This window comes from Plectropomus leopardus, chromosome 1 (genome assembly GCF_008729295.1).
Source record: "Plectropomus leopardus isolate mb chromosome 1, YSFRI_Pleo_2.0, whole genome shotgun sequence".
NCBI lineage: Eukaryota > Metazoa > Chordata > Actinopteri > Perciformes > Serranidae > Plectropomus > Plectropomus leopardus.
In genome coordinates this window covers 15556395-15581140 of record NC_056463.1, presented here as the reverse complement: position 1 = coordinate 15581140, position 24746 = coordinate 15556395, and the positions used below count along the sequence as shown (strand labels likewise).

Sequence of the window (24746 nt, the reverse complement as noted above, 5' to 3'; positions counted from 1 at the left end):
CCCGCCATTTTGTTCCATTTCGCTTCGAGGATAGGGGAGGGGGCAAAGGACTAGGCTGAATTTCAAAGGGCTTCAGATGCCATTTGAGTATCCGCAGAGATTGTACTGGTAGAACAGCAGCTATAAAAGATTTACACAACTCAAACAGGGAGGAATAGAGGGGAGTGAGAGGGAAACCAAGACTGAGAGAGAAAAAGAAAGGCAGAGACAGACAAAGAGGCAAGAAACAGGAGTAGCCATGCTTGTTTACCTAAAAGGACCACACTCTCAGCACGAGAGGGGGAGGGGAGAGCCTGCATGGACAGAGGGCAGGCAGAGTGGGTGCTGGGGTTGCAGTTAAAGTCTTATTTTCCCTCTTACAACTGGCACGACTACATGTTTTTTTCCCCTCTTGGCCACCTTAATAAGGAGGTTTCTCAGCAATAATCAAGGTTGAAATTGCACAATTTACTGCATAATATGTCAGCCACCTACACATTTTATTACAATATGACTTATTCCCTTACTGACCACTGATCTGTGAAGTTTTGTGGCAATGTAATATCTGCATCTTTTCTGCTCAAATTTAAAGAAAAAAAATTGCATGTGTATACCAAGATGAGCATGTTTTTTTTGTTTTGTTTTTTTTTCACTGATGTGCGATTTCGCAGACAGGCCGGAAAACAAGTTGGTAAACAGTAGAAAGCAGCATGGAGGCCAGTGAAAATATTACAGCGGCTGCTTCATTATTTTTTATATCTCTTAAGTTTCTCTTTCTAACTCGGTGCAGACTGAATTGGAACTATGTTTGAGTGCTTCTTCGGCACAGACAGACCAGACAGTAACCACATTTACACTGTGTGTTCAAGGTGGGAATATCATACCACTGTGCAGCCTCTGTATAACGTCTGATCGCGGAAAGGAGGGACAGCGTAGTCTCCACCTCTGACCTGAGACAGGAGGTAGTAACAGCACCGTATGAGCTCTTTGTAAAAGGTAAATCAGGAAAGACACAACCATGGCCAGCATAGTTGCGACGTTGTGAAAACCTGTTTGTTTGTGTGACCAGCTGTAGCAGCTGTAAGCCTATCGGCTAATACAAAGGAGAAGAACAGCGGCTGTTAACGTCTGCAAACTAAATGAGATTCAGGAGCTCCTTCCCTTCCAAACAGAGGACGAGATCAGCTATCATATAACAAAGACGGTAAATGATTGTGATTGAAATATGCCTTTTTTATTATTTAGAAAGCGCTGCCGACACATGTATTACATGTCACGCATGTGGACACGTGTGTTAAATGTCATGCCCGTCATGCCTCCTTTGCTCGTGGGATGTCGCTGTGAAATGTATGCGCACACACTGGATTAGAATGATGTTGCGGTCGTTTGGTTCTGTGCAAAAATATGGGCCAGTATGAAGGGGGGACTTTGTTGCAGCCTTGTAGCATGATCTTTGTGTAAAACTGGCTTGTATTTTGAGGTGGCGCATCATTGCATCTCAACAGTAAAGGGGCTAAAACTTACATTCACACAGGTTTTATATTTCCATCACTGCCGATCGGAGCCAAAGCCGATAAATACTCATGACTTCTGCAGAGTCAATTGACTTGGATGTGAAAGCCAATTGTAATCTTTCCCATTACATACAAAAGCCAGATGCTAGCAGATGCTATTGATTTTTTTAAAAATTTTACAGCGGGAAAAGGCTTAAGAAACTTTAACAAGACCAATAATAATTCTGGCTGCCAAGAATTAGGGATGGGCATCAGTACATGGGAAATTACTCTATGTGTCAATATTCATGTAACATTAAGAGCAATCACCTTTTTTCCCTCTGTAAACGAAAACATACAACAAACTGACTGTATTCTAGATTAAAAGTTTACATTTTTTGGATGAAACACAGTAACACAAGTGCCATCTGTACAGATCTATATAGTAAAGAATGACAGATCTGCGGAGCCACAGATAACATTCAACATTTTCAGTCAGCCAACAATAATACATAAAAATACATAAATATTAAGCCAGGTTAAAAACAAAATTGAGGTACTTTAAAGCTTATGCAAGCCCACAAGACACACAGTATACTCCAGGCGTGATGCTGGATACTTCACAAACATTTTCAAGAGGAACAAAATGTTCATTCAATCATAAACTGCGATAGAAGTACAAAAACAAATGACAAGGACAGTAGTAGGGATGACAATCATTTTTCAATAAATATATAAATCAACTGATTAACCATGGGAGTCATTAACTGTCAGAAATAATCACAAATACCCAAGACATGTCTCTATATTTGAGCCTAAACTGGTGTCTTCAAATTGGCTATTTTTTAACAGTCAGAAATTCCAAATGTACAAGGTTTAAGATGATATGAAAACTAATGTGGTACCAAATGTCCATTTTTTTACATTCAAAGCTTCTATTGAGATTTTCCAATGATCTTTGAATGTCAGTCGTCATATGTTATGGTGTCTTCACCCTAAAGAATGGTTTAAAATCTTCTAAAAAAAATATCCTAGATGCGAATAAAGCAATTAATCTGACAAGCTGAGTTAGTTTTTTAAGATTTCAACTTTCTTCAATTAATAAATGTAATTTATTATTGTTAGACTACAAGTGGATCTCCTGCTGTCACATAACCCTGCTTGTTTTTTAGGAAGCTAACTAACCAACAAGGACAGCAGATAATATCCCCACACAGACCAAGAGAAAAGCACATCTATCTAACCTGCTTACCAGAAGCTGAACCATCGCAGCAGGCCCAGTCTTTGGGCCTGTACCAGTAAGTCTCGTTCCAAATGGGACCTCCTGTGTTATGCTACAAATCTGCTTTCCATGATGAACTCCTTGCAGGTAAAGACCCAGACACGCCAAGCCAACATCAAAGAACTAGTGGCGATCAAAGTCGACTGTTGCGACACTTCACATTGCCTGCTGACTGGCCAAAAAGTTGCAACAAAACACACAGCAAAGACTACATCCAACAGCCAACTAGTATGTATGTCTAGTGTCTGCTAAATAGGAAATATCGCTCCTTGCCGGCATGCAGCTGTGGTCTGTATTCATGTATGTATGATGTATGATATATTTGCAGGGTCACTCAGTGAATTGCAAATGGCTGAAAAGTGACCTACAATCCACTTTTTAGTTTGATTTTTGTGGTCATTTATGAGGGTATCATAAACTACGCAGCTGAAAAGTTAATATGCAGAGTCATATCTGAAGAATGATATCTACTGTGCAACTACTGCAGTGCTCTCTGCAACAGATTTTTTAATCTACCCTCCCTCATCCCTGATATCCTTTCAATGTTTTGATGACATCTCTACTTTCATTTGGGTCTAATGGTCTCAGTATCAATATGTGTGCTCAGTGGGTTACTCGGTGATTCAGACAGGCTATAATCAGAGTTGGCCTTTGTGATCATCGGGTTGTCCGGTGCAAGTGTCACTGTTGAGCCACCCAAACACAGCAATTGAGAGTGTCTTGTTCTCTCACTTTCACTCTTGCAGTGTTTTGGCCATGATGCATTGACAGTTTCTGCCATGATGCATTGACTCAGTCTTTTGGTCAGTCACAAAAATCCACAACAGACTACCTAAGAATTAAATGGCCAATAAAAATCTTTAAATGGTCTTAAGATCAATGAGGAGAAATGGAGCAATCAGGCATGTTTATGACAATACTTTGCAGCACCGTCACAATGGGCTGATGTGCTAAAACTCAGAGGTTGACTAACCATGGTGTCGTGCAAAAGAGTCAGTGGATCTCCTGCATCTGGGTAAAATGGCCATTAATTAAGTCTGAAGTGCTGTAAGACACAAGAGCCACTGTTAAGCAGCAGAGGAGTAGAAACATAGAAATCTTGCCTGCCCTTTCTATTATACAAAACGTGTAACCCCAAGCTATAATCACAGCTCATGATCTTTTTGACCCCAGCAGAACTCCATTTCCTGTTGCAGGCACAGGGCATGGTGTAATTCTCTGGTGCCTCTTCTAGGAACAGGGGCAAAATCTAGCAATCACTAATGGGAACCTGATGGGACACACAGTTCAGGAGGGCCAAGTAGTTTGGCAATTATTCTCACTCAAAATATCTTTGGACCTAAAACTCCAAAATATCTCAACATGACTCCTATTGATAAATAAAATCGATATGCTGCATTTACTGTGAACATCAGCACCTCTTTTTTTTTTTATCATTTCCACTATCGGTACTCACCGCTGTCTGAGATTGGCTATTATGAGTCCACTTCACTGCAATAATCCTGCTATGATTCAACACTATTCCAAAGAAAACAAATAAAGGCATAAAAGTTCTCACTATGTAACACACTTGTGGAAAAATGTGCATATAATGTCAAATCTGTGACTGACAGATTCAGTGACACAATGATTACACCTCGTGTTAAAGAGAAACTTCAGTTACAACGTGATTGTCATTTTGTATGTGGGTTATCTTACATTCACGATGTAAACACATCAGTGATAATGTAATGAAGATCAAATTTGTTAATAATTCTGCAAAAATGCCTTGTTTACATTTAAATCCCACACACCCTAATCTTCATATATATATATATATATATATATATATCTTCATATATATATATATATATATATATATATATATATATAAATAACAGAAAAGGGCACGTAATACCATTTAACTATAGCACAGACAAATAGGACCTACGCAAGCTCAAGGGAGACAGAGATATGCATCACTGCCTCTGCAGTGTAGTCAACACGAACGCCCCAACAAGCTAAAACACTCTCAGTATCTTGGTGGAAAACACCACCAGCGGCACTGCAGTGTTTTCCTCAGCATTGGTACTGCACCAAAGTGGAGAGCTTCTCCTCCATATTCCATTTCCTCTACAGCTCATCTCAAATCCCACCATGTTGTGGCCTCATTTACATGTTATTGAGCACAGAAAACACAGCCCCTCCACTGAACTAACTTAAGTAATTATGACAGTTATCCATCTATACACAACACTGTTAGTCTACTTACTATACACACACACACACACTTCCTGATAAATTCACACAGTGGGAATTGCAAAACACTGTGCTCTAAATAATCCTGCAAAGCACACAATTCGTCTTCATGGGTTTTCAGTTCTGACAATCTAATTCATTGCTTTCGTTATAGACAGGCTTGTAGCACATCCATTTTACTTTAGTGCTGGAACAGACCAGCAAATGGACAAGACATAGTGCTTCATGACTGGAATTTATGACGCTGTGCACACTTAACAGGAAAAGCAGGTAGGCTAGTATTGCCTTAGATCAATTTCAAAATAACTGCCACTTGTGTGACAAGAAAAAAAGATAAACATTTGGATATTATTACTGCACAACCTTTAGAGTGTGATACTAGTTGTTGCATTGGGTATTCCAAGTGTCCCTTAATGTTAATGCTGAGATTATGCAACCTATGTAATCCCAAGTAAAAACATTTTTGCTTCCAAGACACACCTCCAAAAACGTGCACAAGGATGATCTGTTTATCTGTCAGTATGCATATACACATGTACGGTATCATCAGTTTGCAACACTAGCTGGTAACTCAAAACCTTAAAATTTGATTTTAAAATATCAACACACTGTCAGTGCCAGTCCCCTCACACATGGGCAATGATTTACCACAGCTAAATATAATTTGATAAAGTGACTTCAGAGCGTACCTAAATGTGTATAACATTACATTAATGTATTTTTATTATATTATCTGTATTTCACAACATCTATCCATAACCACAGAAAGGCTGTATTCCATTAGCAAAGCAACGTGCTAAAATTATGCATTTCCAATTTAAACAAAAAAGTCAATTATACATATGTGCAACCACGAAGCACACAACAGATTAAAATTCCTAAGTAAATGAAGATACTGCACGTTGACCTTTGTCGCAACACACATCTCCCCGAGTTAACCACGGGGGCAGCAAGTCAGTTTGTTGTTGTTAACGCATTAGCTGTGTAGGATAAGTAAAAATGCAACTTACCTGTGTCTGAATTTCCACAAATTCAAATAGATATCTGAATCTTAAATGTTTAGTCTACGCCGCGATGTTTTCGGCCGATGCTGGATGGTCCCATTTGTTGCCGTCGGTTCAGCACACACTGGCCCGGAGACATCCGCATAAACTCGCGACGACCATCGCAGCTCGAAAGCAGCTCACTGGAATCGAGGCTAGCGCTAGCTTGTTAAAACCATGTAGACCAACAAACAGACGTCCAAAGAAAAAGAGGCTCGAATATCCACGAAAACTCGTCTACGGCGTGGCTATTTCATCGTCACCGCAAACTACGAACCTTTAACACTCCATTTGTGCACGGCTAGGCTTGTCTGGGTGAACGTAAACCATCAAAAGATCATATTTTGTTTCGGTTTAATCCTCTCCGCCAACCCATTCGAGCGGTTTTCGAGCGGCCTTTGACTTCAGTGTGTGGACGCTCGGGACGGAAACGCTTCGGGAATAAAACGAGCGCTCTGATTGGCTACGGTGCTGTGGGCGGTTACCGTTTCCGCACGAAATGAAACTGACGCCATTTTGGATCTGCGAAGCAGCCTGTTCTCGCACTAGGACAAACACAAGCACGGCTCCAACGTGGCTGACCAAGGTTCACAGTTTCAAACGCGAGACACCACACTCCATTATATAGTTGGAGACCAAGAAAAGGAAATGGAGTACAGACACTGGATATGTTCGTTTTATATACGTGTAATAAAACGAACGATTTGTTTATTACGAGATGTTATTTGTTTATTTACATTTTAAACACGCTATTTAAAATGCAAATGTTCGCATATAATGTTATAACGCACTTAATATTTGTGAGCACTTTGTAAAGCTGCTAACTAAAGCTTCACGCAGACAACATATTATATGCGGGAAATGGCTGACTTACTCTTCTTAGAAAAAAAAAAATCACACATATCAGTTTGCAACATATATCTCGGCGTTTATCAAGCTGTAAATTTTCATTTTTTAATGGATGTTTCAGACCCCAAACACATGATATGGGGTCAGATTAAAAAGAGTTGTCAAGGAGACGGGTTGTCCCGGTGAACAAACACAACGCACCCACGGTCGAAATGAAACGCTAGCAAATGAAATGAAGGCTCCCATTGGCCCAAAGAAAAGCGCTGTACTCTCATTGGTTTATGTGACATGTCACTCAAACTGACCTGTACACGTCGCTCGTCACGACATCATTGATTGCCTTGAAAATTTACACTGCATGTTTTCACTCCAATTAAAGACCCCATCAGCTGATTTCAGTGACTGGTGTAAAAAGGATGAAGTCATCAATAAAACTGCTTGCCGAGGTTTTTATTCAGAGGGAAAACCAGCAGGTGTTGTCACTGAATGACACGTAACACCGTGATCTGAATAATATGTGTTTGTTTTTTTTCAAGTTGGATATTACAACCGGCAACAGAATGTTCTTATGGACTGGGGTTTTTGGGTTGTTTTTTTTTTGTTTTGGTTTGTTTGGTAAATGTAACTGGACTTAGGGCGACTGTATCCAGAGCTCTACTCAATGAACCAATAGCGCGCTCTGCTGGAGTAATGCTGTGGTGCCAACACAATTTGGGGAGAAGTATAGTATTGTTTTCTTCAAGTACAAAAATATTTATCGTCAAATGAAAAACAGTTGCAAGAGCAGTCGTTGCCTTTGGTCGCAGAACATTGCCATTCAAAAGTGCAATACTATTACTACTAGCCTACGACTACTTCCGCTAATAATAATAATACCAATTCTACTACCACTACTACTAATGATAATAATAATATTAATAGTAATATTGTTCTTATATTTCTGCTTATTATTATTTTAATTATAATTTGGCCTTTAAAATACCAAGAAGTAACAATTTAGATTTAAAGATGTGAAAATGTCAAATAGTGCAAGTTAGAATAAAGGAAAAACAAATCTCACCTAAATTCAGAGTATATTCTTAGACAAAGAATTATTTCAGAGGGTGCAGCACTATTGTTTTCATTATATGTAATGCTTCTAGCCTATCTTAATTAATAATTATAACTATTCTACTTTTTCTGTTTTGTCTGCTTTAAATCTGCCTCCAATTTACAGGCATTTTTTTCTTATTCTAACAAGTCTTTATTTCATTTATTTATTTTAAAATCTTTGAATTCAGAAGTTGCTTTTGTGCTTTTTATTGTTTTATTGCTTGTTTGTTTTCTTTAACGTTAAGATTGGGCGAAGGTTATGGATTATATCTATGTAGTAGGAATAGTTTTACGTACCTTTTTTTCTTAATAACACCAACACCACATAAAATGACATCCAGCACAAGACAAACTCTTGACCCAAAGTGATTAGGTACTAAGTGTATTAAGCCAATATTTATGTACTGACTGCGCAGTGAGTGTGCGTCTCCTACTATAACAGACGAGCGCATTTTTGATGCATTCTACTCCTTTAATTTAGATTGTAAAAATCGGCAGAATTTATCAACAATAAAAACCCGAAAAAATTTAGCTGCATAACTGACTGAAACGTGATATGAGACTGAGCCTACATTGAATTGCATAACCCCTGCGCAGCATCTGCGCAGCGAGTAGGTCCGCGAAGAACAACAGGAAAGGTTAAAGTTCAAAGTTCGACACAAAGATGTTTTCAAAGCTTACGAGATCTTCTAAACTGCACTATTCAATCTTCAGCGTGGATCAAACACAGTCTTAGCTATAACGATAAGTAGACATTAGTGATATAATAATATTCAGAGTAATTATCTTTTGTTTTTTGCTTTTCTTTTCCGTGCGCAGGAGCTGCGGGAGCGGACAGTCTCAGCGCTGATGTCCCTCTTGACATCTTTGCTCGGCTGCTCGGTTGAATAACACAGGAAGCTAGCTCTTAACGGATTTGCGGGGTAAACAAACGTTAAAACACACACATTTGAGCGTAATAGAAAACTGGTAGATATGGCATTGCGAGTGTACAGTTAATATACAGCACTCAGCGATAACAGACACCATGTCGGCGTTATTGTTGCAACAGCATCGCGCTGGTTTATGCAGAAAATACAGCGCAGGTTTATTGTGGACGCTGCTGAGGCGAAACTCTCATATATTAAACAAGCCGACAGCCAGTGAAAGTGTTAAAAATGTGCTGTTCAGATGCGCTACTGTCAGAAAGATGCTTGTTTCTAATTCAGAGCGGACACTTACGAATCAGCCGCAGAAACTCATTCAGGTAAGACAACACACATAAACACGAGTTATTAAAAAACAAAGCGACCCCAGAGTTCAGCTCATAATTATAGTTGATAGTGGTATTTGGTAGTGGTCTGAATTGGGAGTAAAATATGGGGAAAACTATAAGAAGTATTACCATCGTTGTTATAGTCACATGACAATGTGTCATTCACGACAAGAAAAACTTTTCAACTCACTATCTCCAGTTTGGGGGTGAAACATTATTTTTTATGATTTAAATGAAATATGTGATATGAAAACATGTTTTAATCTGCTTTCATTTTTTAAAAATCTAAACTTGCCCCCTGCCAGGCAACATCCTTGTCCCAGACAAGATTTAACAACTTCAGACAACTAAAAAAAATGTGTTAAAGCCTTCACAATCTCAAACTAACAGTATGTACTTGTGTCAGTGTAGACATGTACTGTTACAATCATCTCTGTTTTAAAATCTATTTCCCCAGCCCAAAATAAGGTTTTGTCCCAGTTCTGATGACTGATCGACACCAGTAGCCTCTCACTGACACCTTGAAATATAAATTCTGAAAAACAATGAGGTTCTGCTTTAGATGAATAATTCAACCTTCATCAGAATACAGATTTGTAATTTTAGAGGCCTTCATTATTAATATCTATTCATAAATAGTGAGCTGTCTCCCTGAGCTCTAACTCATTTTTTAAAATATCATCAGCTGACTGTTTTTTGGAGGTAATTCAGTAACAATCAGGGATGCAAGATAGCCGATATGCCAATTAAAAACAATCCATTTGGCCGATAACCGATATATCGATATAGCCACTTTTAACGCCAACTAATTTTAAGGATCTTGTCTTTTCTGTAGTGGAATTACCATGAATTAATTATTATTAATTAATTATGCAAACTCTTATTGTAATGTCCCACTAGCAGATGGGGACATGCCATACAATGCCTTTAAATGTACGTCAAATTAAATTATTTTGTAAATTAAGAGAATTGTTTCATTTTAAAGCCAATATCTGCTGATGCTGATTACATTACAATATTATCGTGCATCCATAGTGACAATCATAAGCACCCATTACAGATATCTTAAGGTCCTTTGCATTTTACCTTAGCAGTGAAGTCCGTTGGATATGTTTGTCAGTCTGTAACCAGAATTATTTAAATAATTGTAATTTAGGTGTTGTACTAGTGTGGAATAAAGCTGAAATGATTAGTCGACTAATCGATTAGTTGATTGACAGAAAAATAATCCCCTATTTTGATTTGACTTCACTATACTGTCAGAAAAAAATCTGAAATTTGTCTTGCATCCCAGGACATCAGCTGTTTCACATAAATATACAAAAATCAGTGTTCAACCTGGTGTTCAACTCAGGCACACTGAGACTACTTTGATGTAATAGGTTGACAGGGAGTTTTGATAATGTATTAATCGTTATTCTTATTATTCCATGCAAAAATGGCATAAAATGCTGTTTTCAGACTCTTAAATGTGGAAATGCATTTCTCTGTTTTCTATCATATTTAGGTGAATATCTTTGGGTGTTAGACTGACATCACCTGTGACTTTGAGAAACTAGGATGTACATTTTTCTCTATTTTCTGACATTTTATAAACCAAACGGTCAAGAGAGAAATAATTGGATTAAAGATTAATCAATAATGAAAATACTTGTTAGTTACAGCCTTACTTTGGAAATCCTTTGAGTTGAATTTTAATCATTTTTTTCGGCTTCTTTGTCTCAACAAAATGTCCCAATGCTCCTATTTTAGAGTCTCCTCCACAGACCCTTGGGTCCTGGCATGGCGGGAATTAGCAAAGAGTTAATCAGAAACAACCTGCTGAGGAACCCCGTTGGTTTGGTAAATCTGTTAGGTAAATACTCACTTTTATCCACCTCAGTTCTTACACTTATGATCCTGTATTTTACTTATAACTACTTATGATGAAAACATTTTGATTTCAGGGGCAATAAACCTCTTCAGTACATCTCAATCTAAACAAGAAAAAAACAAAAGTAATGGACCAAAGGGAAAAACTCCAGAGGAAGATGAAGGTAGGTGATAAATCGCACCACATCTGGCCGCAGTCTTAATTTCTTCCTCTGATCCATTTTATTCTCTTCCTCCACAATCTGCCTCACCTTCCAGAGGAGAAGAAACGTCGCGAGCAGGAAGACCATATGTACCGGGAACGCCTGCGGACCCTCATCATCATAGCGGTCATCATGAGCCTGCTGAACTACCTGAACAGCAGCGGTGGAAACATCTCTTGGAATGACTTTGTCAATGAGATGTTGGCCAAGGGCGAGGTGTCACGTGTGCAGGTCGTTCCCGAGAGTGACATCGTAGAAATCTACCTTCATCCTGGAGCAGTTATCTTTGGAAGGCCTGTATGTTGTGCACACAAAACACACAATTAGCATTTGCAGCAGACGAGCATGCTAACCTCTCACTTCTGCCATGTTTGCTGCTTTGCAGAGGCTGGCGCTCATGTACAGAATGCAGGTGGCCAACATTGACAAATTTGAGGAGAAACTGAGAGCTGCCGAAGAGGAGCTGAACATCGACACAAAGGACAGGATACAGGTGTCATACAAACGGACTGGATTCTTTGGAAAGTAAGTACATAACCTTTCTTTAAAATAAATCACTGACTGGTCAGATGGAGTTTTTTAATGTTTTAAACCCTGATTTTCTGCCTACTTTGAGTATAAGACTCAATGAAATCCTCGTTTCATCTGTTCTCTTCACAGTGCAGTCTATGCTCTGGGGATGGCGGCGATTGGCGTGGGTATTCTCTGGTATATCTTCCGAATAGCAGGCATGGGTGGCAGAGAAGGCGGCTTCAGTGCTTTTGTGAGTGAATTGTCATGTGTGCATTAAGGGTTGTTATTGTGTTCCACTGATTGAACTCATGTATTAACTATATATTATAATGGAACAGAATCAGCTGAAGATGGCCAAGTTCACCATCGTGGATGGAAAGTCGGGTAAAGGTGTGAGTTTCAAAGACGTGGCAGGCATGCACGAGGCTAAGATGGAAGTAAAGGAGTTTGTCGACTACCTCAAGGTAAGACACCAGACTCTTGTTTAGTATTTTCCCCACTTTTTAAAAAATGTAAAGCGCACTTTGAATGTTTAATCCCAAATGAAGTTCTTTGCATCTACAATCCAAATCTCACTAGTAAAACTTATATATCTCCATTGGAGTCTATTACGTCATTGATGTCATCTGTTGTCAGAATCCAGAACGATACCTCCAGCTTGGAGCCAAGGTTCCCAAGGGTGCGCTGCTGCTCGGGCCTCCAGGCTGTGGGAAGACCCTGCTGGCGAAGGCTGTAGCCACCGAGGCCCAGGTGCCCTTTCTGGCGATGGCTGGCTCTGAGTTTGTGGAGGTCATCGGAGGTATGAAAAAAACAGAGCATGAAGCTGATCAACATACTTCAAAATAATGCACGTAGTCGGTCTGTTGTTTTGTTACAGCGCAGCAGGAACATTCTGTAATTTATTGATGAAAAAAATCTAATTTTTTGGGATGTGTTAGAGGAATTCCCTTACTTTCTTGGCCAACTTATAAACATTTCTAGTTATTGTTTGTCAAGATTTCTGTCACACAAGAGACATCGAATTATTACCAGAAAAAATATATGTAATATAATATAATATAAGATGTAAACCAGCAAAAAATAAATAAAAATATAAAAGCAATGACAAAGTTGTAAGTAATAAAAGGCTCATGGCCAGAAATTATCTGAGCTCATGAGTGATCACCTGTAAGTTTTCCAAGCAAGAAAATAACAGAAACCAAAGGTCTAAAAAAACAAATAATCAAAGTTCCATTTTTCCAGAGTTAATCTCTGTAAACATAGAAATTGTGATATTTGGTCTACAAATAGCTTAAAAGTTGGAGGAGATTATTTCTTCCCAAGCAGAAAGATGCATTTCTAAGCAAAATATTTCATACTAATTGATACTCAGCATTATTTTTTAAATCGAATTTGAACTCAGGTATATTGTTTAATAAACAGAGACAAGGGTTTAAATCAAATTGTATTTGCAAAATTGATTTGATGAAGGAATGGGTGGAAATCCAGTAATTTATCAGCAAATCCCATTGTCAAATTAGATTCATAATTATTCCAGAAAGTTAATTTCTTAAAACAAATTAGATTATTTATGTTACCTCTTCATTTTTGCCTCAACTAATGTTGTGTTTGTGTGTGTAGGCCTGGGAGCTGCCAGGGTAAGGAGTCTGTTCAAGGAGGCCCGAAGTCGAGCTCCCTGCATCGTCTACATCGATGAGATCGATGCTGTGGGAAAGAAGCGCTCCACCAACATGTCGGGTTTCTCCAACACTGAAGAGGAGCAGACCCTCAACCAGCTGCTGGTGGAAATGGACGGTGAGTAAAAGGTGGAATCGCAGAGCAGCTTGTTGTCATCAAAGACAGATCTCTGACAGAATAATGAAAGTTTTCTTCCTGTTTTGCAGGAATGGGAACAACAGACCACGTCATTGTACTCGCTTCAACGAACAGAGCAGATATCTTGGATAATGCTCTGATGAGACCAGGCCGACTGGACAGGCACATTTTTATAGATCTGCCCACACTGCAGGTAGTCTTGAGCACTCAACAATGACAGTGGCCTAAATGGTGATGTAGTCACTGTACGCAATTGTATCTTAAGTTTCAGTTAATCACTTAAAAAAAAAAGTTTATCTTGTTGTTTTTGTAATATTGAAAAGCAAAACTTTGTTGTGTCTTAACTTGCTGCTTTCAAACCAGCATCCAGAATCTCAGATTATATGCTTTTCTTAATTTCTGTTTTTTAATAAAACATATGCCATGCAAAGGAAATGAAAGGCGATTTCTCAAACTATAAACTGTAAAAAGAAACGATTTGTTTTGACTTTAAAAAAGGTCGTGTCTGGGCTGCCTTAACCCTTTAAAACCTGAGAAAATTGACCCGATTCCTTCAAGAACTGAAGAAATGAAGAGAGAAATATATTCAATTGAATTTAAAATAATTGTAAATACATTTTTCTGGGCATTTTTTCGCCAGTTTTTTGATAATTGCCAGTCATTTTCCCTCATCCCCCACTGTTTTTCAGATAATTTTTCATAATTTTAAACATTGTTTTGATAATTGTAAGTATAGTTTTTCCCTTTCTTTTATCTTTTTCCTGGGACATTTTTCCCTAGCCTTCAAAAAAATAATTTTCTAAATCCACTATTTTCTTGCAATTTGTGGGACAATTCTTGCAAAGTTGCTCTTTGCCTTTTTTGCACTTTTTTGAAAAGAAAAAAAAAAAAATTCTCAGGTTTCAAACGTTTAAATTTTTTAAAAAAGGCATCTGAATGCAGAACCAGAAAGGCAATGTTGATCGAGGTTTCAAAGGGTTAAAATATTAAGAAGACTGAATTTGAGAAGATAAGTTCAGGTTATTTTGTACAGATTCAACTTGTCTTCTCAAATTCAGTCAACTTTAAGCTTAAGGCAGCCCTCATGTAAACTTTTTTGGTGGGGCATTACACCTTTCCAGCTGCTCTTTTCCTTCAAATTGGTTTCCAAATGAGCTGTTCCATTATACTTCTTCAAGCAAATGTATATGTAAACAGATGTATAAAATTGGGACAGCTAAAATGTTTTAATTATGTAGAAGATTTAGACTTTGTCAGTTAAATCTAGTTTATCTCATTCTATTTTGTTGTTTCTCAGGAGAGGATGGAGATCTTTGAGCAGCACCTGAAAATCTTGAAGCTGACCCAACCGCCTGATTTCTACTCTTTGCGTCTGGCTGAGCTCACCCCAGGCTTCAGTGGTACAACACATACATATTTACTGCTTTGTCCTCATGTAAATATGTTCAACATCTGTGGCTGGCCATAACAAAAAGATCGCCTGCCTCTAAACACAAGCTCCTCGTCAACAAATATGAAACATATTTGGACGTTACAGCACACCGTGTCTGGTGCTTACCGAAATGTCATTCCCATATGGTGATTGTGAAATTTCTGTTGCCATCTCACTTGTCTCTGCAGGTGCAGATATCGCTAATATCTGTAACGAAGCTGCCTTGCATGCTGCCAGAGAGGGCCACAAGTCCATCGATACCTTCAACTTTGAGTATGCAGTGGAGAGAGTAATAGCAGGTACGGAGATTCAATACTTTGAAACCTGGATAGTCAGCATGTTTCTTATACTTATGCAAACTCTTTAAAAAAAATAGGGGTCAATGAGCAAGAATTTTTCCACCAATTTCAAGAAATTAATAGATTTAGAAAAAAAAAATTAACAAGAAATTACCCCAAATTAGCAAGAAATTAGTAGAAATTCCAAGAAAATTTCTTGAAAATTAATAAAACAAACAAACAATCAAGGAAGTATACTGAAAAAAGTCCTTCAAAAAATTATAATATTGTCATATAATTTTAACTATGCAATTATAAATATAGTTTTCTAGACAATTTCCCTAGCTTATTAAGCTGCCCAATGCCTGCTTCCCACATTTTTAAAAGAAGAAAAGCCAGTTTGCTCAGGTTTCACAGGGTTTAAACACTTTGTGAGAAAATAATAAATTGAACGTCTCAGTTGCTTCTTTGGTGAAATCTGACGGATCTCGCTCTGTGTGTGTTCAGGGAGTGTAAAGAAGAGTAAGATCCTGTCTAAAGAGGAGCAGAGGGTGGTCGCCTTCCATGAGTCTGGACATGCTTTAGTGGGATGGCTTCTGGAGCACACCGAGGCAGTCATGAAGGTAACACACTTCTGTATGTGTCCTCGTTGTTTTGTAGGCTTTTCTTTGACATGCACGACATGTCGTGTGTAAATGCATCCGTTAGGGAGCAGTGTGTAAGAATTGGGGGGATTTAATGGCGTCTGATAGAGATTGCAGATTGCAACGAGCTGAAACTTCTCCCAGTTAGGATTTTTTTTACTGTTCAGCATTCAGGAGGTTTTTACGGGGAGCCAAATTATCCACAGAGGTCTCCTCCTTTCCAAATACTGTATTGTAGATATTCTTAGGGTTATTCTTGCTTATGTATACCTTGTTGTAGCTTTGCACACATATTTATATTTTTAAACTTACATACTTGTGTTATACATTGCACACATACATACATACTATCGTTTAAATATTCACATATTAGTATAAAAATAGCATATAATTTACATTTATATTTTTACACACTTACATACTCAGTATACTATACTTACTTACTTCTACCTGCAATATTTATCTATGCTGGCATCAACTGTAACAAACCACAATATCCCCCCGGGGATCAATAAAGTATTTCTGATTCTGAAAAGAAACAGACCAGGTGACTAAAACTGGTGAAAACACTTAAATACTGAAAATAGATTCATGAGACAAATCAAGTGTTTTTGTGATGCAATTTGTTGCAGAGGGGCTGCTCACTACGGTGGCCAATGCAAAAATGCGAAAGGCCGTCTCTAGAACCAGTGTTTGTTCACACTTTTTTGGCATTTCACTTTGCTATATTTACATTTCTTTAGTATTGTGTCTATTGGATGCCTGCTACCTTTTTATATAGCCTGGCTTCACCTGAGCGTTGTGGGGTTACATGCCCATCAACGTCAGAAAAAAAAGAAAATTCAGGCTGAGGACAGAGTCTCTCCAGAAAAATACACCGGGTCATGAGTGAGGGACATGGATGGAGACGTAAAAAAAACAAAAGAAGCAATGCTTCACCCTCAGTTCTATTTAATTCACTTTTTGAACAACTCTTAAGTTGAAATTACTGACAGATCACGTGCTGTGTATTTCAGGTTTCCATTGCCCCGCGGACTAATGCAGCTCTGGGATTTGCCCAGATCTTACCACGTGACCAGTATCTGTTCACCAAGGAGCAGCTGTTTGAGCGGATGTGTATGGCTCTGGGAGGAAGAGCTGCTGAGGCGATCACCTTTAACAAAGTTACAACAGGTACACTCAACTCTGAATAGCCAAGTATCTAAAAAGTAAACTTCTAAACATTGAAATATGAATACTCTTCTGCTGTGTACTGTAACTTGGCACCCAGTTAAAAACAATGATTAAAGTATCCTCACTGTGTCCCCAGGAGCTCAGGATGACTTGCGTAAGGTGACACGCGTGGCCTACTCCATGGTGAAGCAGTACGGTATGTGCGACAGTGTCGGCCAGGTCTCGTTCCCAGAGACGGAGCAGCAAGGTGCCATCGGACGCCGTCCTTTCAGCCAGGGCCTGCAGCAGCAGATGGACCATGTGGGTTCGAAAACTGGATTCGTTAATTAGCCCACATTAGCACACTGAATGCTGACATAATAAGTTCTGGTTATCACCTTAAAATATAGATTTTTAGTTTTAGGTATTCTGAAATAGGACTGTATCTAATGTCCCTGATGAAGAGAAACTTCAGTATTCTTCAACATAGGCAAATAAACATGGGAAAAATAGGGTCTAAGTGACTAATGCAAGCAACAATTTTTAAAACTGGTCCAGTGCTGAGCAAAACAGCCTTCAATGTAACCACAATTGTGCATTATCAATTCACATCCAGTAAAAGAGCTCGTATTTGCCACTGACAGGCTGAAATTATTATTGTTTGACAACATTATGGAGAGGATCCATAGATAGACCTTTGTGTTAAAGAGTAAGATCCTTTTTGTTTCACCAAAAACTGCCTCAAAAACACTGTCGTCAGACTCACCAGACCCCATTCAAATACATAGTAATTTTATCATTTTTAAAAACACACTTCATTCAAAGTCAACAGAAATAAAATAAAACTCACAAAAGCCATCTTGGCTCACCTTTTCAAGGTTTCAACAATCACAAGCTCTGAATTTGTTGACATAAACCTTTAATTCATGCAATTACGTGTGAAAATATGCTGGCTCTATACAAACCAAAATGACTGTTTATTATATGGAGTCTGGTGGGTGTGGTGATCGAGATATCAGGGCTGTTTCTGGTTAAACAAAAAGGATCTTGCACTTAAAACAATCCGAGGCTGTCAGTGGCAAAAACAAGCACTTATAGTGGACATAAGTTAACAGCATTATTGCCCCAAGTGGTTACATGGCAGCCTGTTCACCTAATACTGAACCTATTTTAAACTTGTTATTCTTTTTAGTCACTTAGACACCAAAACATGGAAATAAATAGGGTCCAGGTCAAAAACTACTGCACTAACCCTTTATCCTTCCCTAGAACACACTGAACGTTGTTTATCATCATTAAATATATGTCTGACAGCAGTTGCTGCTTGTTCTTTCAGGAGGCTAAGTTGCTGATCGCCCGTGCTTACAGGCACACAGAGAAGCTCCTTTTGGACAACAGAGACAAGCTGACACTGGTCAGTTGTTCCCCTCTTTGATCATACACTTGTGTGTTTAGACAGTAGCTTTCTGCCGTTATTGATCACAACATTCCTGTATTACTATCTGGTTTTGTGTCACGTTATAATAAGTTAAAACTTGCTGGGGTCTGTCTTTCCAGTTGGCCAATGCGCTGTTAGAACGAGAGGTGGTGAACTATGATGACATCGAGGCTTTGCTGGGTCCACCACCGCACGGGCCAAAGAAAATGATCGTCCCACAGAGCTGGCTGGAGGCCGAGAGGGACAAACAAGACACGGGAGAAGACGAACCTCCACCACCTCCCCGTAAGCACAGAGAGGAGGACGTGAATCCGCAGCTGGTCTGATCTTAAAATGAATGTTAGTGGGTTTTTTTTATAAAATCTGGCATTTATTCCCAACTTTAAAAGTTTATATGCCGCCTGAAAGTGAAATAATCAGTTTTCATGCAGACGTTTTGTGCAAATGAACACATTATCAGTTTGCCAACCCAGTTAGATCATCTGAAACAGGCCTAAACATGCTGGTGCAACTTTGAAAATGACAATTTGGAGAGAGGAGTTCTATCATTTTTCTCAAGTTTGCTGCACAGCCATATTTTTTGCCACAGTGGTATTAAATCAGGTCTATTTAAACAGGATGTTTAAAGTGCAGATTGGCCAGAAAAGCCCTCAAATCATCATTTAGTGCTTTCGCCATGAAAAATTATAAGCTCCGTCATAGATTTCCCAAACACTGCTAAACTGACGTAATATTATTTTAACGCAAACACACTGTACCATATACAGGTTTGGATTCATGTATTACTTTCTGAAAATCTGCAGATGACACAATAACTGTTAGCCATTTGTAACTTAAGTTATTCTGTACTGACAAAGGGTGATCTTTTGTACTTTGTCAGTGATGAGTTGCACCAAATATTTGCGTTCATTCAGGGAACTTAAAATCAACACATTACGTTAAGGTTTGGATTATTGTGTTTGGTATTAAACTGAGCTGCAGTTGTAGTAGATTGCTGTGGACTTGCTGCGTTAGAGTTCTTATTTTTTGACTGTTGAAGCAGAGGTGATATGGGGAAGGCACATTTTACATGTGAAATAAGGCTAAAATATCAAAACATCTGTCATGTTGATGATTAAATGGCAGATATTTATTCCACACACCTGGCCACAAGAGAAAAAGATTGAGTTAACACATGGAATAGGTTTTAAAATAAGTTTTGTTGTTAAGGACTGAGAATTGTTTTGACTGCCACAAATGAGTTCCAAAGGATAGTGTTGCTACATATTAAAGTTTTATTTAAAAATTGTGTCTTGTTCTTTTTGTTGTGTTGTTGTATTTTCAGTGGTGATAAAGTAAATTAAGACTTTGTTGTAGTTTTAATATAAAATTTCCTTTCATTGACACCTAATACCTTATAATAATTAACCAGACAGGATTTGGGAATTTTTTGCAAATGTATTAAAAAGCATAATTACTTAAATATCACAATGACACACTTAATTTTTCTGACACTTACTCAGTAGTTGGTTCAAGCAACTTTGACAGTCTCAAACCTTTTTGGGTATGATGCATAAAGGTTTACATACCTGATCTGCAGATCCTATGAAGCTCTGTCAGGTTGGATGGGGATCTCTGATGGGCAGCCATTTTCAGGTCTTTTCTGCTTGTTCGTCACTCCTGCGTTCTCTTGGCTGTGTGCTTAGGGTCATTGTGCCGTTGAAAGGTGAATCTTCCAGTCTGAGGCTCTAGACCAGGTTTTCATTAACGGCATCTGTACTTTGCTCCACAGTCCATACTGCTAACGCCCCATGAGCAGTACCTGGTGTCCTCCAGACATAAAGCTAAGAAAAACTTCAATCTTTTTTTTATCAGACTAGAGAATCTTGTTTGTAACAGTCTGAGAGTCCTTTAGGTGCTTTTTTCCAAGCAGGCTTTCTTGTGTCTTTCACAGAGGAGAGACTTCTGTCTTGTTACTCCGCCATAAAATTCAGATCGGTGGAGTGTTGCTGTTATTGTTGTCGCTCTGGAGGCCTCTCCCATCTCCATTAAGGATCTCAGGAGCTCAGTCAGAGTTACTAGTGGGTTCCTTTTTGGTCACCTTTCTGATATGCGTCGTCAGCTGTGTGACCCTCTTTAAACAGGTGTTTGCTTTTCCCAATCATGTCCAATCAGCTGAATTCACAGCAGGTGGACTCCAATCAAGCTGTGGAAACATCTCAAGGATGATCAAGAAAAATGGGTTAGGCACCTGAGCTAAATTTTAAGTGTCATAGCAAATGGTCATTGTCAATGTGATGTCAGTTCTGTCTTTTACAAAAACACAATACATAAATCTAAATTTGCAAAAATATCTAAAATTAGTTTTTCTTCTTTGTCATTATTGGGTACTGAGTTAGGATTGAACTTTTTCACACATTTTTAGTATAAAGCTGAAACACAACAACGTGGAAAAAAGTAAACTTGTCTATAACTGACTGTAGAGTGTATATTGTATGTCAGGCATGCATGAAGTCCAGCCTGGGGCCCAAATGTGGAATTGCAGCTTGTTTTTAAAATATATGTGTCCCACCAAACAATATTGCCTGATCATCATCACGTTTTCTTTAACCTCACAATGACTGTCATACAGTTTGTGTTCATGCACCAAATCAGAACGATGCAGGCAGAACTGAAGTGTTTTCATAAACAGATGACAAACAAACAGTTACCTAGCAACAGCACTTTCCTGCAAGGTAGCAGACATGCGCCCAGTGAAGAAGCTTAAAGTGGGAATGGGAGCAGTGGAAAGTTAAATACCTTTTCGCTGAAAGATGAAACAGTTGCATTTGTTTCAATAACCCAGATGCTACGAGAAGCAGCTAACCCGCAGGTATTTTTACATTATCTAATCTAGCCCCAATTCAAAAAAGTTTTGACACTCCTGCCATATGTAGCCTGAAAAAAAGCCCATGACGGTCTCCTGTCCATAATGAACCACACACACACGAAATAAAAGATTCACATTTATTCTGTAGACACTGGGAAAAATCTAAATTAAATGAACATATTTTTTTAAAAAAAACAAAAAAAACAGAATTCAAGGTCTTCACCTCCAAATGATTCGATTACAGAATATTGTCTGGTACAGTTTGTTTTGTTGAGTATTTTGTTTCCAAACAAGATGAGCAGATGCTGGAATGGAGGATTTATGATCAAAAAAGAAAAACAAAATCAATATCAAAGCAAATGTATCTTATAAAATAATCACTTATATATATATATAAAAAAAGAAATACATACATATTTTTTTTAAAACTCAGGCTTGTTGTTGTATACCTCATTACTGAGCAATCCAAGTCTGAAAATAAACAAAACCAGACAAGGACAATCATTTCAACACACGTCCTGTTTGCCCTGCAGCATGCACAGCTCCTTTCCTTCATGGATGATCACTTCAACTTACGATTTTACTGTCTCATTTACTTTTCCAAGAATCACCATAAAACTTTGCAAAGAGCCATTTTATCAGTTGTGTCCAAATGATCTTCAATAAAAACCTATGGTACTTTAAATTAAAGACCTGTGGTTTTGTATAGCATTTAGGTTTTTTTGGCAAACCTTAAATTTTGTCCTGGACATAAAATCTTTTCAAATGTGTCCAGAAAAAAAACACCTGAGGCATGATCTGTGTCCCTAACTGGTGATGAAGCACAAATGTGTTCTTTATGTCCACCTTAACGTGGGTCATACAAGTTGGCCAGTTTCTGAAAGCGTGGTCCCCAGTCATTGAGGTAGTCGTAGTCCTGGTCTCCGTCAGAGCTGCCTGAAGCGATGGAGCTGAGGCTGCCTGCCAGCGAGCCCTCTCCCTCATAGTCATAGATCAGAGCTGTGTCGTACGGAGGCACGTTAGGGTCGTTGTCAGCTGCCTCCAGGCCCTGACGGAAGAAAAATTACACATTTTTTAAAATCGAGAATGGTAGGGCAAATCCTCTGGGAATGTTGTTTTAATTGTAAATGGCAAAAACTTTCAGTGAAAAAATAATTTTGCAACCTGAAAACCACCAAAACTAATGATGAAAAACAATGAATGGTGCAACACAAACTAAAACTAAACAGAAGTGCAGGTAAAGTCATCTTCTCTTCTTTTCACTCTGTTTGCACCATGTTTGCTCAAACACTTTGTCCTGTTCAGGTTGACTTCTTGTTAACTAGGCAAGGCAGGTTTATTTATGTCGCACATTTCAGCAGTGAGGCAACTCAAATCCCTTTATATAAAACATCAAAAGCATTGAGACACAGTGCAAAAGAAATACACTATAAAAGGACATTTAAATACAATTATAACTAGATAACAGAAAATAAAGATAAAAAAGATACTTGGTGCATAAAATCTAAATGCTGTTTCCTCATGTTTAGTTTTGACTCTGGAGCCAATGAGCAGATCTGTCCGAGAAGACCTGAGAGGTCTGGATGGTTCATACTGTTCATACTGCAGCAGAAGATAATAATATGTAGTTCTAGTTCTAGTTTTAGAAGATCAAAATGCAGCAATGATAAGAAGCAAAAGCTGGCTACTGCACAACACTGTACTCCTATTTAATGTAATGCATTATTTCATTTCAGCTACTATGAATCAAGGATCTCCTCTCATTATTATTATTATTATTATTATTATTATTATTATCATTATTATTGAAAAACTAGAACTAACACTAAAACTAGTAAATTCCCCCAAATAAAAAATAAAAATAAAACTACTTATGCAGTCTTCAAACTAAACTGAAATCTAAACCAAAAATGAAGGCCAAATAAAAAATACAAAGCTTATTTCATATAATAACCCTGCTCTGGTGTCCAAAAGGATTTGTACAACATTTCCCCCATATGCATTAGTATTCACTTCTTTGCATTTAGAGTATTTTTACACTGATCACCACTGAAAATATGGGTATGTTTTTATCATTACAGATCTGACAACATCAGAAAATATGCAACACCTGGATTTAGTTGTTTTTGTTAGTGTTACTCTGTCTGTTAGGCCTGTCAATAACTTTGGCAGTGATATTAAATTTCTGTTTGTTATACTGAATTTTAACTCACACCCTCTTATTTAACTTTAGATTTATGGTGTGGGCCTTTAGTACACATTTTTGTTATGAATTTGGTGTCAAAGCGGGTCATGATAGCGGCCTCTCACATCATTGATGTAGTCCTCGATGTCAGTGGGATCCGCTGGAGGCCTCCGTGGGTAGGTAGGTGACGGCAAGTTATGCGGAGCGTCCTTCCTGAGGGGCTGCTTGCCTCGAGGAGCACCAGGGTAGTAGGAGCCCGGGGTTGAAGGTGCATCATGGGGATTCCACAACAAGTCGATGTTAAAGGCATTCTGCAAGGTGAGGGGACAAGGCTACAGATTGAGTCTGCACATACTTTACAATACAGTAATAATATGCATGAATGTGACCACAGTCACGTCTCCTCTTGACTTGCAGCCTTACCTCGTCCTCCTCACCCCCGCCTTGCTCATCATAGTTAAAGACGTTGTCACGGATGTCATCCTCTGATTCCCCAACAAGCAGACCTGTTGCTTTCTTGATATGATGGCGTCTCCCACAGCTTGTCACGGCCACAGCCAGGAGGAGCAGCACTGCAATCAAACACAGGGAAACCCTGAAGTCTTCATTTATCAGTGTTTATCACGTTATAGGCCTGCAACTGACAATTTTTTTCATTATTGATTAATCGTCCCATTATTTTCTTGATTAATCCTTAATATCGTTGTGTCCATTAAAACTTAAAAATAGTGAAAAATGTCTTATTTTGTCCAAATAGCAGTTAAAACCCCCATAATTATTAATTTAACAATATAGAAAACAGAAAAGCAGAATATTGTCACATTTAAGAGACTAAAAATCCTATTTTATTGCATTTTGCCCTAAAAATGTCTTAAGCTATTATTTGATTGTAATAATAGTTGCAGATTATTTTTCTTTCAATCAACCAATTGTTACAACACTATCTAGACAAAGTTTTTAGGCTACCTAATGACCTCTGTGGCAGATTTGTATCAAGCCCCACTACATGTTTTACCTATTAAACTGAAGATGTCAAAAGAAGTGTTTGAAATGTGATTATTTGTGTTCTAAACTAAAAAAAACAAAAAAAACAATGACAAACAGGGACAGGGACAAAAAATATGTCCCCTATTTA

The 24746-nt window shown here is 38.3% G+C and overlaps 3 protein-coding genes across 5 annotated transcripts in view; 1 reads left to right on the top strand and 2 right to left on the bottom strand.

Annotated features, from left to right (window-relative positions):
* ankrd11 (ankyrin repeat domain 11) overlaps window positions 1–6419 on the bottom strand; it is a 128126-nt gene extending 121707 nt beyond the window's left edge. For both annotated transcript variants that reach the window (XM_042493521.1, XM_042493530.1), the window contains exon 1: window positions 6003–6419. The gene's annotated coding sequence lies outside the window, so the exon portion shown is untranslated. The remainder of the gene's footprint in view (window positions 1–6002) is intronic.
* Window positions 6420–8670: 2251 nt separating this feature from the next.
* On the top strand, window positions 8671–19868 carry spg7 (SPG7 matrix AAA peptidase subunit, paraplegin). The gene is made up of 17 exons (XM_042493508.1): window positions 8671–9222; window positions 10984–11086; window positions 11178–11267; window positions 11362–11603; window positions 11692–11831; window positions 11967–12069; window positions 12158–12283; window positions 12456–12618; window positions 13440–13613; window positions 13703–13827; window positions 14932–15034; window positions 15255–15365; window positions 15852–15967; window positions 17005–17161; window positions 17298–17461; window positions 18477–18554; window positions 18698–19868. Exons 1-17 carry the CDS (start codon window positions 9004–9006, stop codon window positions 18902–18904), a joined length of 2421 nt encoding a protein of 806 aa, XP_042349442.1. The 5' UTR covers window positions 8671–9003; the 3' UTR covers window positions 18905–19868.
* Window positions 19869–21875: 2007 nt separating this feature from the next.
* cdh15 (cadherin 15, type 1, M-cadherin (myotubule)) overlaps window positions 21876–24746 on the bottom strand; it is a 38381-nt gene continuing 35510 nt past the window's right edge. For both annotated transcript variants that reach the window (XM_042493496.1, XM_042493489.1), the window contains exons 12-14: window positions 24035–24183; window positions 23737–23922; window positions 21876–22474 (exon numbers count right to left, since the gene is read on the bottom strand). In XM_042493496.1, coding sequence (XP_042349430.1) covers window positions 22274–22474; window positions 23737–23922; window positions 24035–24183 — 536 coding nt within the window. In that variant the 3' untranslated portion in view covers window positions 21876–22273. The remainder of the gene's footprint in view (window positions 22475–23736; window positions 23923–24034; window positions 24184–24746) is intronic.

What these genes read in the sequence shown, in the direction of transcription:
- spg7 (XM_042493508.1), top strand. Translation starts at nt 9,004, where the DNA reads ATGTCGGCGTTATTGTTGCAACAGCATCGCGCTGGTTTATGCAGAAAA. An exon ending in AAGGCGGCTTCAGTGCTTTT is followed by an intron (nt 12,070 to 12,157) that starts GTGAGTGAATTG and finishes ATAATGGAACAG; the next exon opens with AATCAGCTGAAGATGGCCAA. An exon ending in ACACCGAGGCAGTCATGAAG is followed by an intron (nt 15,968 to 17,004) that starts GTAACACACTTC and finishes TGTGTATTTCAG; the next exon opens with GTTTCCATTGCCCCGCGGAC.